General features: G+C 38.5%; 1 protein-coding gene across 1 annotated transcript in view; it reads left to right on the forward strand.

Annotated features, from left to right (window-relative positions):
* The window catches only part of poc1b (POC1 centriolar protein B), a 33031-nt gene that overhangs the window by 1367 nt on the left and 17912 nt on the right, over positions 1-13752 (forward strand). Inside the window, exons 2-10 of the mRNA XM_084095718.1 lie at positions 1697-1781; positions 1856-2027; positions 2970-3149; positions 3235-3342; positions 3440-3555; positions 3644-3777; positions 4514-4582; positions 4670-4822; positions 5036-5113. Of these exons, the coding sequence (XP_083951844.1) occupies positions 1697-1781; positions 1856-2027; positions 2970-3149; positions 3235-3342; positions 3440-3555; positions 3644-3777; positions 4514-4582; positions 4670-4822; positions 5036-5113 (1095 nt within the window). The remainder of the gene's footprint in view (positions 1-1696; positions 1782-1855; positions 2028-2969; positions 3150-3234; positions 3343-3439; positions 3556-3643; positions 3778-4513; positions 4583-4669; positions 4823-5035; positions 5114-13752) is intronic.

Consider the following 13752-nt stretch of genomic DNA (forward strand, 5'->3'; position numbering starts at 1 on the left):
CCTGGTTCAATGACCATGGGATTACTGAGCTTGATTGGCCAGCAAACTCGCCTGACCTTAACCCCATAGAGAATCTATGGGCCATTGCCAAGAGAAAGATGAGAGACATGAGACAGAACAATGCAGAAGAGCTGAATTGCCGCTGAAGGCTGAAGGCCGCTATTGAAGCATCCTGGATTACTGAAATAAATGAACTTTTGCACGATATTCTAATTTTTCGAGTTTCACTTGTATGTGTATGTATGTATTATATGTGTGTATGTATGTATATATATATATATATATATATATATATATATATACACTCACCTAAAGGATTATTAGGAACACCTGTTCAATTTCTCATTAATGCAATTATCTAATCAACCAATCACATGGCAGTTGCTTCAATGCATTTAGGGGTGTGGTCCTGGTCAAGACAATCTCCTGAACTCCAAACTGAATGTCAGAATGGGAAAGAAAGGTGATTTAAGCAATTTTGAGCGTGGCATGGTTGTTGGTGCCAGACGGGCCGGTCTGAGTATTTCACAATCTGCTCAGTTACTGGGACTTTCACGCACAACCATTTCTATGGTTTACAAAGAATGGTGTGAAAAGGGAAAAACATCCAGTATGCGGCAGTCCTGTGGGCGAAAATGCCTTGTTGATGCTAGAGGTCAGAGGAGAATGGGCCGACTGATTCAAGCTGATAGAGGAGCAACTTTGACTGAAATAACCACTCGTTACAACCGAGGTATGCAGCAAAGCATTTGTGAAGCCACAACACGCACAACCTTGAGGCGGATGGGCTACAACAGCAGAAGACCCCACCGGGTACCACTCATCTCCACTACAAATAGGAAAAAGAGGCTACAATTTGCACGAGCTCACCAAAATTGGACAGTTGAAGACTGGAAAAATGTTGCCTGGTCTGATGAGTCTCGATTTCTGTTGAGATATTCAGATGGTAGAGTCAGAATTTGGCGTAAACAGAATGAGAACATGGATCCATCATGCCTTGTTACCACTGTGCAGGCTGGTGGTGGTGGTGTAATGGTGTGGGGGATGTTTTCTTGGCACACTTTAGGCCCCTTAGTGCCAATTGGGCATCGTTTAAATGCCACGGCCTACCTGAGCATTGTTTCTGACCATGTCCATCCCTTTATGACCACCCTGTACCCATCCTCTGATGGCTACTTCCAGCAGGATAATGCACCATGTCACAAAGCTCGAATCATTTCAAATTGGTTTCTTGAACATGACAATGAGTTCACTGTACTAAAATGGCCCCCACAGTCACCAGATCTCAACCCAATAGAGCATCTTTGGGATGTGGTGGAACGGTAGCTTCGTGCCCTGGATGTGCATCCCACAAATCTCCATCAACTGCAAGATGCTATCCTATCAATATGGGCCAACATTTCTAAAGAATGCTTTCAGCACCTTGTTGAATCAATGCCACGTAGAATTAAGGCAGTTCTGAAGGTGAAAGGGGGTCAAACACAGTATTAGTATGGTGTTCCTAATAATCCTTTAGGTGAGTGTGTATATATATATATATATATATATATATATATATATATATATATATATATATATATATATATATTACTTAAGAAATATGTATGTAAATTGAACATTCACTCACATTGTTTTATTGAAAAAACTTTGGAAAATAAACATTTTACACCTTATTCTTCTATGATATCCTTTTTAGGAGGATCCCACCCTTGAGAGACATTTTAAAGGTCACAAAGATGTTGTCTCCTGTGCTGATTTCAGCCCCAATAATAAACAGCTGGGTATGTCATATTATTTATCTTCTATTTTCAGTCGGAGAACATCCCAACATAACCACTTGCAACTTCTCTTGCAGCTTCTGGATCCTGTGACAAGAACCTTATGATCTGGAACCTCGCTCCAAAAGCAAGGGCGTTTAGGTTTGTGGGTCACACGGACGTCATTACAGGTGTTAATTTTTCTCCAAGCGGATCTTTGGTGGCATCTTCATCCAGAGATCAGACAGTTCGACTTTGGACGCCCAGCATGTGAGTACAGATGATCCCTTTCGAGTTTTAAAGGGTTAGTTCACCCAAAAATTATCCCATAATTTACTCGTCCTTAAGCCATCCTAGGTGTATATGACTTTCTTCTTTCAGCCAAACACAATCGGAGTTATATTAAAAAAATATCCTGGCTCTTCCAAGCTTTATAATGGTACCTTGTTTTTTGAAGCCCAAAAAAGTGCATTCATCCATAATAAAAGTAATCCATAAGGCTCCAAGGAATTTATAAAGGCCTTTTAAAGCAAAGCGATGCATTTTTGTAAGAAAAATGTCTGTATTTATAACTTTATAAACTAAATTCACTGGCTTCAGGTAACGGCCGTACGCAAGTCAAGTTCCGGCAGAAGAGTGACCTCTGACACGACGCATGACGTATTGACGAATGCGGAAGCGCAGAGGATAGAGCAAAAAAAAACATCGGTCACAAGTCAGAAGTTTAAAATGAGAATTTTTGAAGAGAAATGTCAGAGGAGCTTGAGTTTGTTTCCCAGCCCTATTTGTTTGAATTGCGAGAGGCGTCTACTCTCACCTATGCTTACACTACGCCTAAATGCTACATCATATGCCGGAACTCGACTCTCTCTTGAACGCGCGGGCGGCCGTTACTAAGCTAGTGGTAACTAGCTAAGCTAGTAATTACAGTTTATAAATTTACAATTATGGATATTTTTCAAAAACACATCGCTTCACTTCAGAAGGCCTTTGTTAACCCCTTGGAGCCGTATGGATTACTTTTATGATGGATGGATGCACTTTTTTTGGGCTTTAAAATCTCTCTCATTATAAAGCTGGGAATAACCAGGCTATTTTTTTTATATAACTCTGATTGTGTTCGGTTGTAAGAAGTAGTCTAGCACAACTACACAACTAACCCTTTAATGTATTATTTGTATCTTAATGCATTATTGTCTATGTGTGTTACAGAAAGGGCGAGTCAACTGTGTTCAAAGCACACACAGCGAGCGTTCGAAGCGTTCATTTCTCCAGCGATGGCCAAAGGCTGGTCACGGCCTCAGATGACAAGTCTGTGAAAGTGTGGGGTGTCGAACGGAAGAAATTCCTTTACTCTCTAAACCGGCACACCAACTGGGTACGCTGTGCGAGGTATGAGACTGTGTCTAACCTTTCCGGTTTTGTCACATAAAGTGGGATTTCTCTCACTCTCACTTGTCCTGTCTGTCCCTGTCAGGTTTTCACCAGATGGTCGTCTCGTTGCTTCCTGTGGCGATGACAGGACGGTTCGCCTCTGGGATACATCTGCTCGTCAGTGCATAAACGTTTTCACAGACTACGGCGGGTGAGAATTAAGCGTTGTTGGTCCTTTCTGAATCTTTTTGAGGATACTGTATGTTTATTGGACTAAAGTTTCCTGATATTTTAAACTGTCTATTTAGGTCAGCGACATTTGTGGACTTCAATTCCAGTGGCACATGTATTGCATCATCAGGAGCGGACAACACATTAAAAATCTGGGATATTCGTACAAACAAGTTAATACAACATTACAGAGGTAGTTAATATAAACGGAGATGGTTTCACATCATGAAAACGTATTTGTTTTTAATTCTTGTTTTCAAGCATTTTACTTGGTCTTGCAGTTCATAGCGCAGGGGTCAACAGCTTTTCCTTCCATCCATCCGGAAACTATCTGATCAGTGGTTCGAGTGACAATACAATGAAGATCTTGGATCTGCTGGAGGGAAGGCTCATCTACACCCTTCACGGCCACAAGGTGTCACCCTCTCTAATAGCGTAGAATTTGAATTCTAGCTGGAACAATTGGGAATTCATCCAAAAAAAAAAAATGATTCTCTCATCTTTTACTCACCCTCATGTCATTTCAAACCCATATTCTTTTTTTTTTCTTTTTTAATGGGACATAAAACAGATTTTTTGGAAAAAAAATATACAGTTCCTGCCATACAACAGTAAATCAAGAAATCACCAAAAATGTATCACAACTCATGGGGGGGGGGGGTTTGGGGGAAGCTTTTTTACAATTAAATATTTTAACATGATAATTTTGGTATCAAAATAATAATAAAATAAATAATAAATATTCACTTTTTAAAGTTAATTTCCAAAATATTCTTTCTTTTTTTGTTGAAAATGCTATCTTTCTTATTTGACTGGTAATATTTGGTCTATTATGTTTTGCTTTTTTGTGTTACTGTCCATACTGTCTATGGTGAAGCCGAATACAATTTTACACATAATAAAGTTTCTGAATATGAACTGAAAATAGTCATATGGAGTACTTTTACAGTATGGTAATTTATTATTTTTATTACATGAATTGAGCTTGATAGTCATGATCAACTGTAATTGTATGGCAAGAGCTGCATAATAATTTGTTCAAAACAATATTTGATTGTGTTAAATAGAAACAAATAATTATTCCTCAAATTTTTGTGTATTTTGTGATGTAGACCTGCATTAAACAGCCCACCCTTTTCCTCTGCTCTCAGGGTCCAGTGTTGGCTGTGACGTTTTCTCGAGATGGAGATCTGTTTGCTTCAGGAGGTGCTGATTCTCAGGTAATTATGATGTAATGTTAATGTTTTACCATCCGATTACCGTCGAGCTGATCATGTCACTTATGCTCGTGATCGTCTGGGTTTCAGGTTCTAATGTGGAAGACCAACTTTGATTCACTGAACTACAGAGAGCTGTTGAGCAGGCATAGCAAACGAGTCACTCCAGATCCCCCTCCACACCTGATGGACATTTACCCTCGATCCCTTCACCGACACACTGCTCAAAATGGCACAGTTGAGGTCAGTGCCCACAACTGCAGTGCTACTACAATACCCTTGTGTTTTTGTGAAACTGAGTTTCAGTGAAACAGTACTGAGTTTCCTCTCGGGGATCAGTACAGCATCAACACTGTAGATCAATCCAGTACATTGCAGTCAGTATATTAGCTCTGTGACACCAGCACACACTGCATTCAGGTTAGTTATTATCTCTCATTCTTTCGTTTTTCTTAGATTAACCCCATTGTTGCTGATACTCAGTCTGGTGACCCTCAGGTGGTTGAAGTGGGACGTGTTCTTTTCTCCACAGCGGTAAGATCTGAGCTCTGACAGGAACTGATTCATGAAGTCAGAACTGTTTCCAACCACTAGGGGGAAATATAGGCTAGCTAATGTAAGCCCTCATCGAAAAGTGTACGGTCACTGACACACTTTTGCTGTCCCTCATGTTTTCTTTTTAAATGATCACTCCTCATCAATATTTATCAGTTTAAGTTTTTTTCCACATAATTATGGTTTTGTCTACTCCATACACTTCTGTTCTCTTGTAAATATGACAGTGGGGTGTAAAAATCTGAGACCACATTGAAAATCTGGCATTCTGTCATGAAACCAACAGAACAAAACAAAAGAAACTAGTAAATTCCTGCTAATTTTTTACATTAAATTTGAACTCGGATTGCTATTCTGATACTATAATTTGTCATAAAATATTAAATACATTTGTCAATAAGTTTTCACTCATTGCTTATCTAATACTTTAATTGAAAAATTAGATATTTAATTATTTATTAAATGTAATTTTAATGTATACTAATATAATAATAATAATAATAATAGTGTGTGTCTGTGTGTGTGTATATTGTATATTCAATTAAAATAAAATAAAAAATAGAAGCACTTACAGCAAATTTTTGGACCCTGCTGTATAATTATAGTTAATATGAGGCACATGATGGCTATTAATGTGGCCGGTTTTCCAATGAGTGTTTATTATATTCAGCCCAGTGTTGTTTGTGTGGCCGGCAGTTTTCCAAATCTTTCTTATTTACTGCGTGCCTAGTTCTGATCCGAATTATGGGAATGTCCTCGTGCTTCCGTGCAAAATGCTGTGCTTTCTGCTTTACAAGCGGATTGAGGAAATGCTGCGAGATGGCACACAACAGACTGTGGGTGCCTCGCTCACGTGTTTACAGGAAGTCTCTTTTTCTCCCCCTCTCATTCTCTCTCTCTCTTTCTCTTTTTTTGAGTGCTCTGATTCTGGCTGTGTAGAGTAGCTCGAGCGTGAAAGCAAAAACACACCGAGCACACACACGTGTCTAAAGCTGGGCTCTGATGTGACCTCACTTTGCTGCTGGAGCCATAGACTAATAATAGACTCCTCCACAATGTGACTTTAGCGCTCTCTCTCGCTGTCTCTCCCTTTCTTCCATTTGTTCCTTTTGTCTGTACACACTGTACTGCATAGAGAAAACTAGTGTCCGACTTGGACGTCTGCACACACGTTGACTAGTCGATTCGTTATGCCAATAGACTCACTGGATATGTGTTGACATGTTGTTGATCATGTGACTTTAATTGCACTTGTTCTATATGGTGCCAGTTGATGTTACTGTACTGCGTCCCAGTGTTACTATTTGTCTACGTAGGCCTACCACATTCAGGTTTTTGCAAGGCCCATCCTGGTTCGATTCTGATTCACAAGCTTTAAAGTCAGTTCTTCAATTCATTTAGTTTCTGTTTCATTTGAGTGCTTTATCAGTTGTAATGAAAAGATATGAAAGAAATTGTCCATGTTTTTGCGAGTCCCATTCAGATTTGATTCTGATTCACAAGCTTAAGATTCAGTTCTGGTTTCGGTTCATTTTGAGTCTGTTTCATTTGGGTGTTGTTTTTCAGTTGTAATGAAAAGATATGAAAGAAATGTTCCCATTCTAATTCGATTCTGATTTACAAGCTTTAGATTCAGTTTTGATTCGGTTTCATTTGGGTGTATTTTGGTTGTTTTTCAGATATTTCAGGGTTTTTCCTGCTTTGAAAATATTTTGGCGGCCTCCAAAATGAATCGGTCCCGCCAAAGATTTATTTTGATTGTTTTTTTGTCATTTTAATGTGACAACAATACCAATAACGGAACAAAACAATCGGATACTGTATGTCAAATGATCTGTGCATTAAATCTTGGAGTACAAATGCAAAATAATAGACCTGACACTTTTTCTATGTAATGTGTTACTGTGTAGTTCACTTTGAGTCACTTAGTGACTATAGTATAAATTACCTGAGTGGTTATTTTTTTATTTCATGAATAATAGGATAAGTTAATATTACAAACTGTTGTTTTGCAATTATTTTGGATTTATTATGAGTATACTGGCCTGGGCAAGGTACTTTGTACCTGATGTGTACCTGTGTGTGTTGATGACTGTTTTCGTCCGCCACCACCGAAAACCATTTTTGTCCCAGGAAAAACCCTGCATTTTCTCTCTGCTAATGCTGTGTATTATAGAGGGCAGTGTTTCAGACTCTTTCAAACTGGCACCTTGTCTTTTTGAACTACCGTAGTTATTAAAAGAACTGACTCATGGGAGTAATTTGTTTGTGAATCAGACTACACTGGGTGAACTACCTCTTGCCAGAAACAAAAAAAGGCTGCTGAAGCTGCATGGCACGTGGTTTAACCCACTGACTAGTCAACTAATCTTCTGGATGACAAGTTGAGTAGTAAAAAATAGCCATAGCGCACATTCACTTTTATAGGCATTCACACTTAAAAAATGTTCAGTTCAGTCCAGGATGCCCTCCCGAATCCGACCTGTCAGGGCCCAATTTCAGGGAAACCCTGTCATTATCTGGCCCTGAGCATCCTGTAGTCCTTCAGGACAGAGTTTCCTCATTCTGCTTCCCTGCCTTGCGTGCGTGGGAGCAGAGACATGAGGAAGTGGACGGCAGAGAGAAGTATGACCCGTGGCGCCTTTTTGTGTGACGCTTCCTGCCATCACTTCCTCTTGACTGACTCTCTCTGGAGTCCTTTCAGCTTGAGTGTGTGTGTGTGTGTGTGTGTGTGTGTGTGTGTGTGTGTGTGTGTGTGTGTGTGTGTGCAGTGATGCGGTCCTCAATTGGTGGAACTCCTCTGCATCTCGGTCCTTGTTGACTCCCTGATGCATTATGCATAGACAACATAAGCAAGACCAGAGGCATCTGAACAGCAGGGAAAGGACCACGACCCAAGTATTAGCTTGTGTCAAAGCACTCGTGGGTCTGGTGGTTAGCAGTAGTTAGTTACGTCACTTTCCCATCCCGCTCCCGCCTCTTATACATCAGTAAAAGCGGTAAAATAAATCATATTAAATCATATTTTCCTATAATAATCCTATAATAATAAAAATATAATAATCATATAATAATTTTTTTACTTGTATCGATATGTCTGTTTATTTGAGCATTCATATCACATCCTACAGTGCAAGAGATATTGAATTAGTCACAGTTCAATTACAATATTGTGATGCATCACTGCATATTGAAGATGTATCACATGGTGAGGTAGTTGGCGATACTTGATATATATATATGGTAAAAAATATTGTTTTACCAAAAAAATACTATGGTACAATATCATCTAATAATTAATAATACATAGATCAATTAATTAAATACATTCATAATGTTAATTTAAATTATTAATAATATTATACTTTTTTAATTATTTAAAAACAATGACAAATTAATTATATGAATACTTTTTTTGTAGACATTGTACTGCAACATCAATATTTAATTCAACAGTGTGCTGCTATTCAGCACAGTTATAAATCAAATCCAAAACAAAAGTAAGGCTATTTGTTCTCTATATATGGTAAAATTTAATAATCATTGTGGCTCCACGAGGATGATTATCTCATTTTTGTACAATATAAATGGGTTATTGGTTGTAACTTTATATTAGATGTCAAAAAAGTAAAAATTGGTACAGTTTTCTGATTGTTTGTTGCATTGCAAAACACTTTTTCTGCTATTGAGGTGAGATACTTCTTTTTAAATATAAGTATAATGTAAAAACATATATGCAAAAATGATTAACTGTATTAAGTGCTTTCAAATTAGTATTCAAGAATAACATTTAAACTAATCAAATTAAACTCTGATGAAGAAGATGAAACCTTTTTTTATCATAACATAGTTTTATCATAACCGAGTGTGTGCATGCTTGTTTGTTTGAGGGTCTGTAGATGTGTGCGCGCCACCTGGTATTACGTTTCTGAAGGTTGCTTGTAGGGGTGACAGACAGGAAACAGGCAAAGAGCCTCTTCCTGTTTTGTAAAGAGCAGGAGATTGGGTGGCCGCGAGGTGTGGATACCAGCTTGAAGGCCTGCCACCGGCTCCGGTGACAAGACGTGACATGACGGAAGTAAATCGCTAAAGATAGAATGGCCCAGGGGAAGGTTCACTTTCCACCGGGAGAGCTTTGAGAAAGATAGCCTTACAGGGAGAGAGAGTGACTTGTCATCCTCAACCAAAAAAACAAGAGCTGTCAGCAGGAAGTACTCATCGATTTGAATCAGATTGCATCGGAAGAGATATTCAGTTTATTGTTTGTGCTTTTTAGAGTTGTTTACTCAACCTTTATGGTGAAACATACATAGCACCTTTCATTGAAGAAATGTAGGTGGTGAAGTGTGGAAATATGTGTTATGGTTATGCAACAGCAGTCATGTTTCAGCTGTTATCGCAAATTTCCTTTTGTTATGACAGTAGGCGGCATTGGCACTAGAGTTATTACACCTTTCTTGGATTCTCCTGAAAGCGCAAACTAAGGCCGATAATAGAAAAGGTCAGTTTGCATGTCTCACCCAGCCCATAATCCCCTGCACTGACCTAGGGACCTCAGACCGGGACTCCGGCAGACAAACAGGCGCTCACACATCAAAGACACAGGAACCCGGGTTGGTTCATCACTTATTCAGTGTAGGGCACACCCAGAACTCGGTGTGTCCGCCTTAATATTTAATCTTGTTTCTCGCCCATTGTGTCTGTCTGCACCTCTTCCTTTCTTTTCTGTCCATTAAATAATGTTTTTCATCCACCCCTTTCATCTCTCTTTTTTTTTTTTCATTCATCTGCTTTATCTGCTGTCTTTCGAGTTCCACCAAAGGCTATTGACCCCTCTCCTAGAATAGAGCTGTTCCGTCCATTGAGTCACACTGGCACTTTAACTTAATGGCTGATCTCACTTCCTCCATTAAAGCAGATGGTTCCTAAATAGTCCAGACCTCATCTTAAGTACCTGTCAAAACGGAGCACAATCACGTTGACTGTAGAGTTGAAAGGACCTTATCAGAATATGGCTTAGGGTCTGTTTTTCCTCTCTCACCTGACATTTCTTTCTCCATGAGCTCTCTCAAGGGTATATGGTGGCCCAGAGGGGCATAGCTTAAAATACGCTGACAGTTCGTCAACATTGATTCTAAAAATAGTGGGTCTGTGCTATTGCAGGTAACAGGGACACATCAAAGGCAAACGGTGAGCCGCTCTCCTGCAATGCACTCACTGTGCTGTCCGTCTACACAATCTCTTCTGTTTCAGATATTACGCTACAGCAGAAAAAAACAATTGTTTAATTTATTTTGTTTCGTTTACTGGATGAACCATCCATCCTTTACAAAATAAGACATTCAGTTGTTTGGGGTCGACAAGATTTGTAATGTTGTTAAAAGAAGTATTTTATGCTCACCAGGCAAGGCTGCATTTATTTGATGAAAATGTAACTTTTCTATTTGAGCATATTTTAAAATGTAATTCATTCTTGCAATTGCAAAGCTGAATTTTCAGCATCATTACTCCAGTCTTCATGATCCTTCCGAAATCATTCTGATATGCTGATTTGGTGCTCAAGAAACATTTATTATTATTATTAAAGTTGAAATCATTTGTTCTGCTTAATATTTTTGTGGAAACTGATTCTTAGATTAAATAGAAAGTTTAAAAGAACAGCATTTATTTGAAATAGAAATCTTTTGTGACTTTATAAATGTCTTTACTGTCACTTTTGATCAATTTAATGCATCCTTGCTGAATAAAACTATTTAAACAATTTTTTTTATTTTTTTTTTATTCACTAGTGGTGCAGAGTTTAGACTTTTAATCATAACAATTGTAATGAGCTTTCCAGACATTTTAAAGCATGCTAAAAACAGTTATATATCCTATTTCATCATTATTAAAGGAACATCATTACTAAAGGAACAAGCCAACATTGGACCATCGCAATGGCAGAATAGATTATCTGCTCAATACTTTTGAATACCCACTCAATTCTCTATATGATGCTAAATATACACTCCTCACCAAACAGGTTTGTGCATTATGAGCACTTTTATGCAGTAAAGTGTTTGTTTGTGTACATGTTTTTTAACACCACAGGTACAGTATGGCCTCTTCAGAGCAGCAGAGCCTCTGTGAAAACGTAGCAATTAAAAACACAGGTCATCCCTCCATGACCCTTTACTTTAATAGAGAGGCGCTGCATGCGCGGTTTCGTGATTTATTTTGATGCTCCATTTAACTGTCGCTTTTCTCTTCACCTGCATGAGTTTATTTTTAACGTAGCATGAATGGAAGGCGGAAGCGCCTCTGTGAACTGTGTAGGATGAGCTATCAAAACATCGCTTTTCACTGATGGAAAAAAATTTGCTAATGTTTTAAGCTCAAAACCAGCTATGAAAACTAAACAAAAATGAACCTACACATACTCTTGGTAAATTGTTTTTGTGGAAGTTTTATTTTTAGAGGTGAGTTTTGGTTGATTTTTTTTGGTTGATAAAATATGTTTGAAATAAACAGGGGTCAGAAAACAAATCAGCTTCCTCTGAGCGAGAGTACAGGAGGGTCATGGGCTCCAGAGGTACTGAAACTCAATACTGATCAGAGTTAGAGGGTAAGTTGCATCCCCCCCTGTCCCACCTGTTAGGAAGTCATTCATTTCTATTCCTACACCAGCGCTCCCTCCCTTCTCTCCCATCTCATTCACTCTATCTAAATCTTCCTGTGTCAAATGTTTCCCATCTTCTCCCAAAGCTCTTTAGTTTTTTATTGCATGTAATAGCTGTTGTAATATTCTTTTTATAGAAGTCAATGTACATTTTTGCGTCATTTTCAAAATATGGTGACAAGCATCCCACTTCTGTTACTTTTCAGTATGAAAAATATTTAAAATATTCAAGAAACATTAATTATATAAACTAACTTTTTATTAAATACTTATAAAAGTACCTTGACTATATTTCATTTTTGTAACTATATTTTTGATTTGCCAGGGGCCTGAAAAATACCTTGTCTCATTTATCTGACATACCACTCAATTTTTGATTAATTTTGTACATTTAAAAAAAAAAAAAAAAGAAGATGATGAGGCAATGCATTGAATTATTAATGTACCTTTTAATAAAAAAATATATATTTTTTTTTTAGAAAACGTACCTGAACTGAATTCAAACATCAGCTTTTTCCAAGTCAGAAAGCCAATTATTTATTTTTTTGAGAATGACTCTTGCACACATTTCCATTCTTCCTATTGTACTTTTCACACTCTTTCCTGTTTATTTTTTCTGTAGTCTTATACCACGACCCTCCCTCTTTCTCACACCAGCCCTTTCCGACCCTGTTTTCCTTTATTTTTTACACAAAATACCACACGCACGCCGACAGCACCACTGTTGCCTGTTTGGCGTCAGCTGGCCTCGGCCTCACAATGAAACGCGCGGGGAATGTCCGTGACCCTTTGAACCTCAACCCCTTGCGTCCCACTCTCCCTGCCGCCCCTTCCTCCTCTCCTCTAATCCCCAACATCCACCTCCAGCCACAGGCCCGCAAGGGCTGTCAGGCGCCTCTCTGCCGACCCGTCCGGGCCTTATGGGCTTAACCCCGCACAAGTCACAGCATTCTTCCTTGCCTGTGGGAAATGCGTTAGCATTACTCATTCTCTTTCCCCTCTAACCCCTCACACCTATTCCCTTGAAGATGAGGGGAAGTCTTTGGGTTGAATTGAGCCAGGGGGCTTTGACATGGAACTTTGAAAGGAGGCAAGGCCCAGCTAAAGTGCACTTAACCATAAAGCTTCACATTCCTCCCAGGGCCTCCTCTTGCGAAAGCAGTGACTACGCCAACAGCATTATTCACGTCTATCTCAAACACTCTCCAAAAATGTGGTGTTAAGAGTGTGAGGTCAGTGAAGTTCTTATCTCAGAGTGCGTTAATGTCTGTGCACACATCACCTTTTAACCCTTCAAACACTGCTTTAAATGCATTGCACTGGTGCGACAAACTGTTTTCGCAAGCCAATTTTAATGCAAGCAATAATTGTAATGGAATTTTATACAAAGAATTATTTTTGTTGTTGTTGTTGTTGTTGTACGCCAATATCCAGTGAAGTGAACCAATTTTAAAGATGGTTTTTAAACCAATGAAATCCTGTTGTCTTGCTGATTCGTAATTAGTGACAAGCTCATTGTGCGTCTCATTTTCCCACAGATACTTTGCAGTCGATTTGGTATTACCAAGTTCAAAAGCAGATTATCTAGCATTTGTGTAGCAATGGGGTTTAGCTTAAATTAAATCCCACACAGGGACCCTCTTGTTTCCGTGTATTTGTGAATTTACCTACATTGCTTTCTGATGTTTGAAAGTTAACGGTTTTGCTGTTTTTAAGCCTGATAACTGTAATTCTAAAGGAATTACACCAGTTTACAAAAAAACAAAAGCTCTAAAATGTGATGTGAAGTTAATGTGAAGTTAAGGCTGGTGTACAGGAAGGGATTAGTGCATTTTTGTTTGTTTGAAGTAATTCCTACATTGTGTATTCAATGTTTTCATGCTAACCATGTCGTTCATACTAGACTATAAATCTCAGTAATTTATCAGTAAGACATACCATAATCATTTTTATGTAGGGG

This window comes from Abramis brama, assembly GCF_963993115.1.
Source record: "Abramis brama genome assembly, chromosome: 20".
Lineage (NCBI taxonomy): Eukaryota > Metazoa > Chordata > Actinopteri > Cypriniformes > Leuciscidae > Abramis > Abramis brama.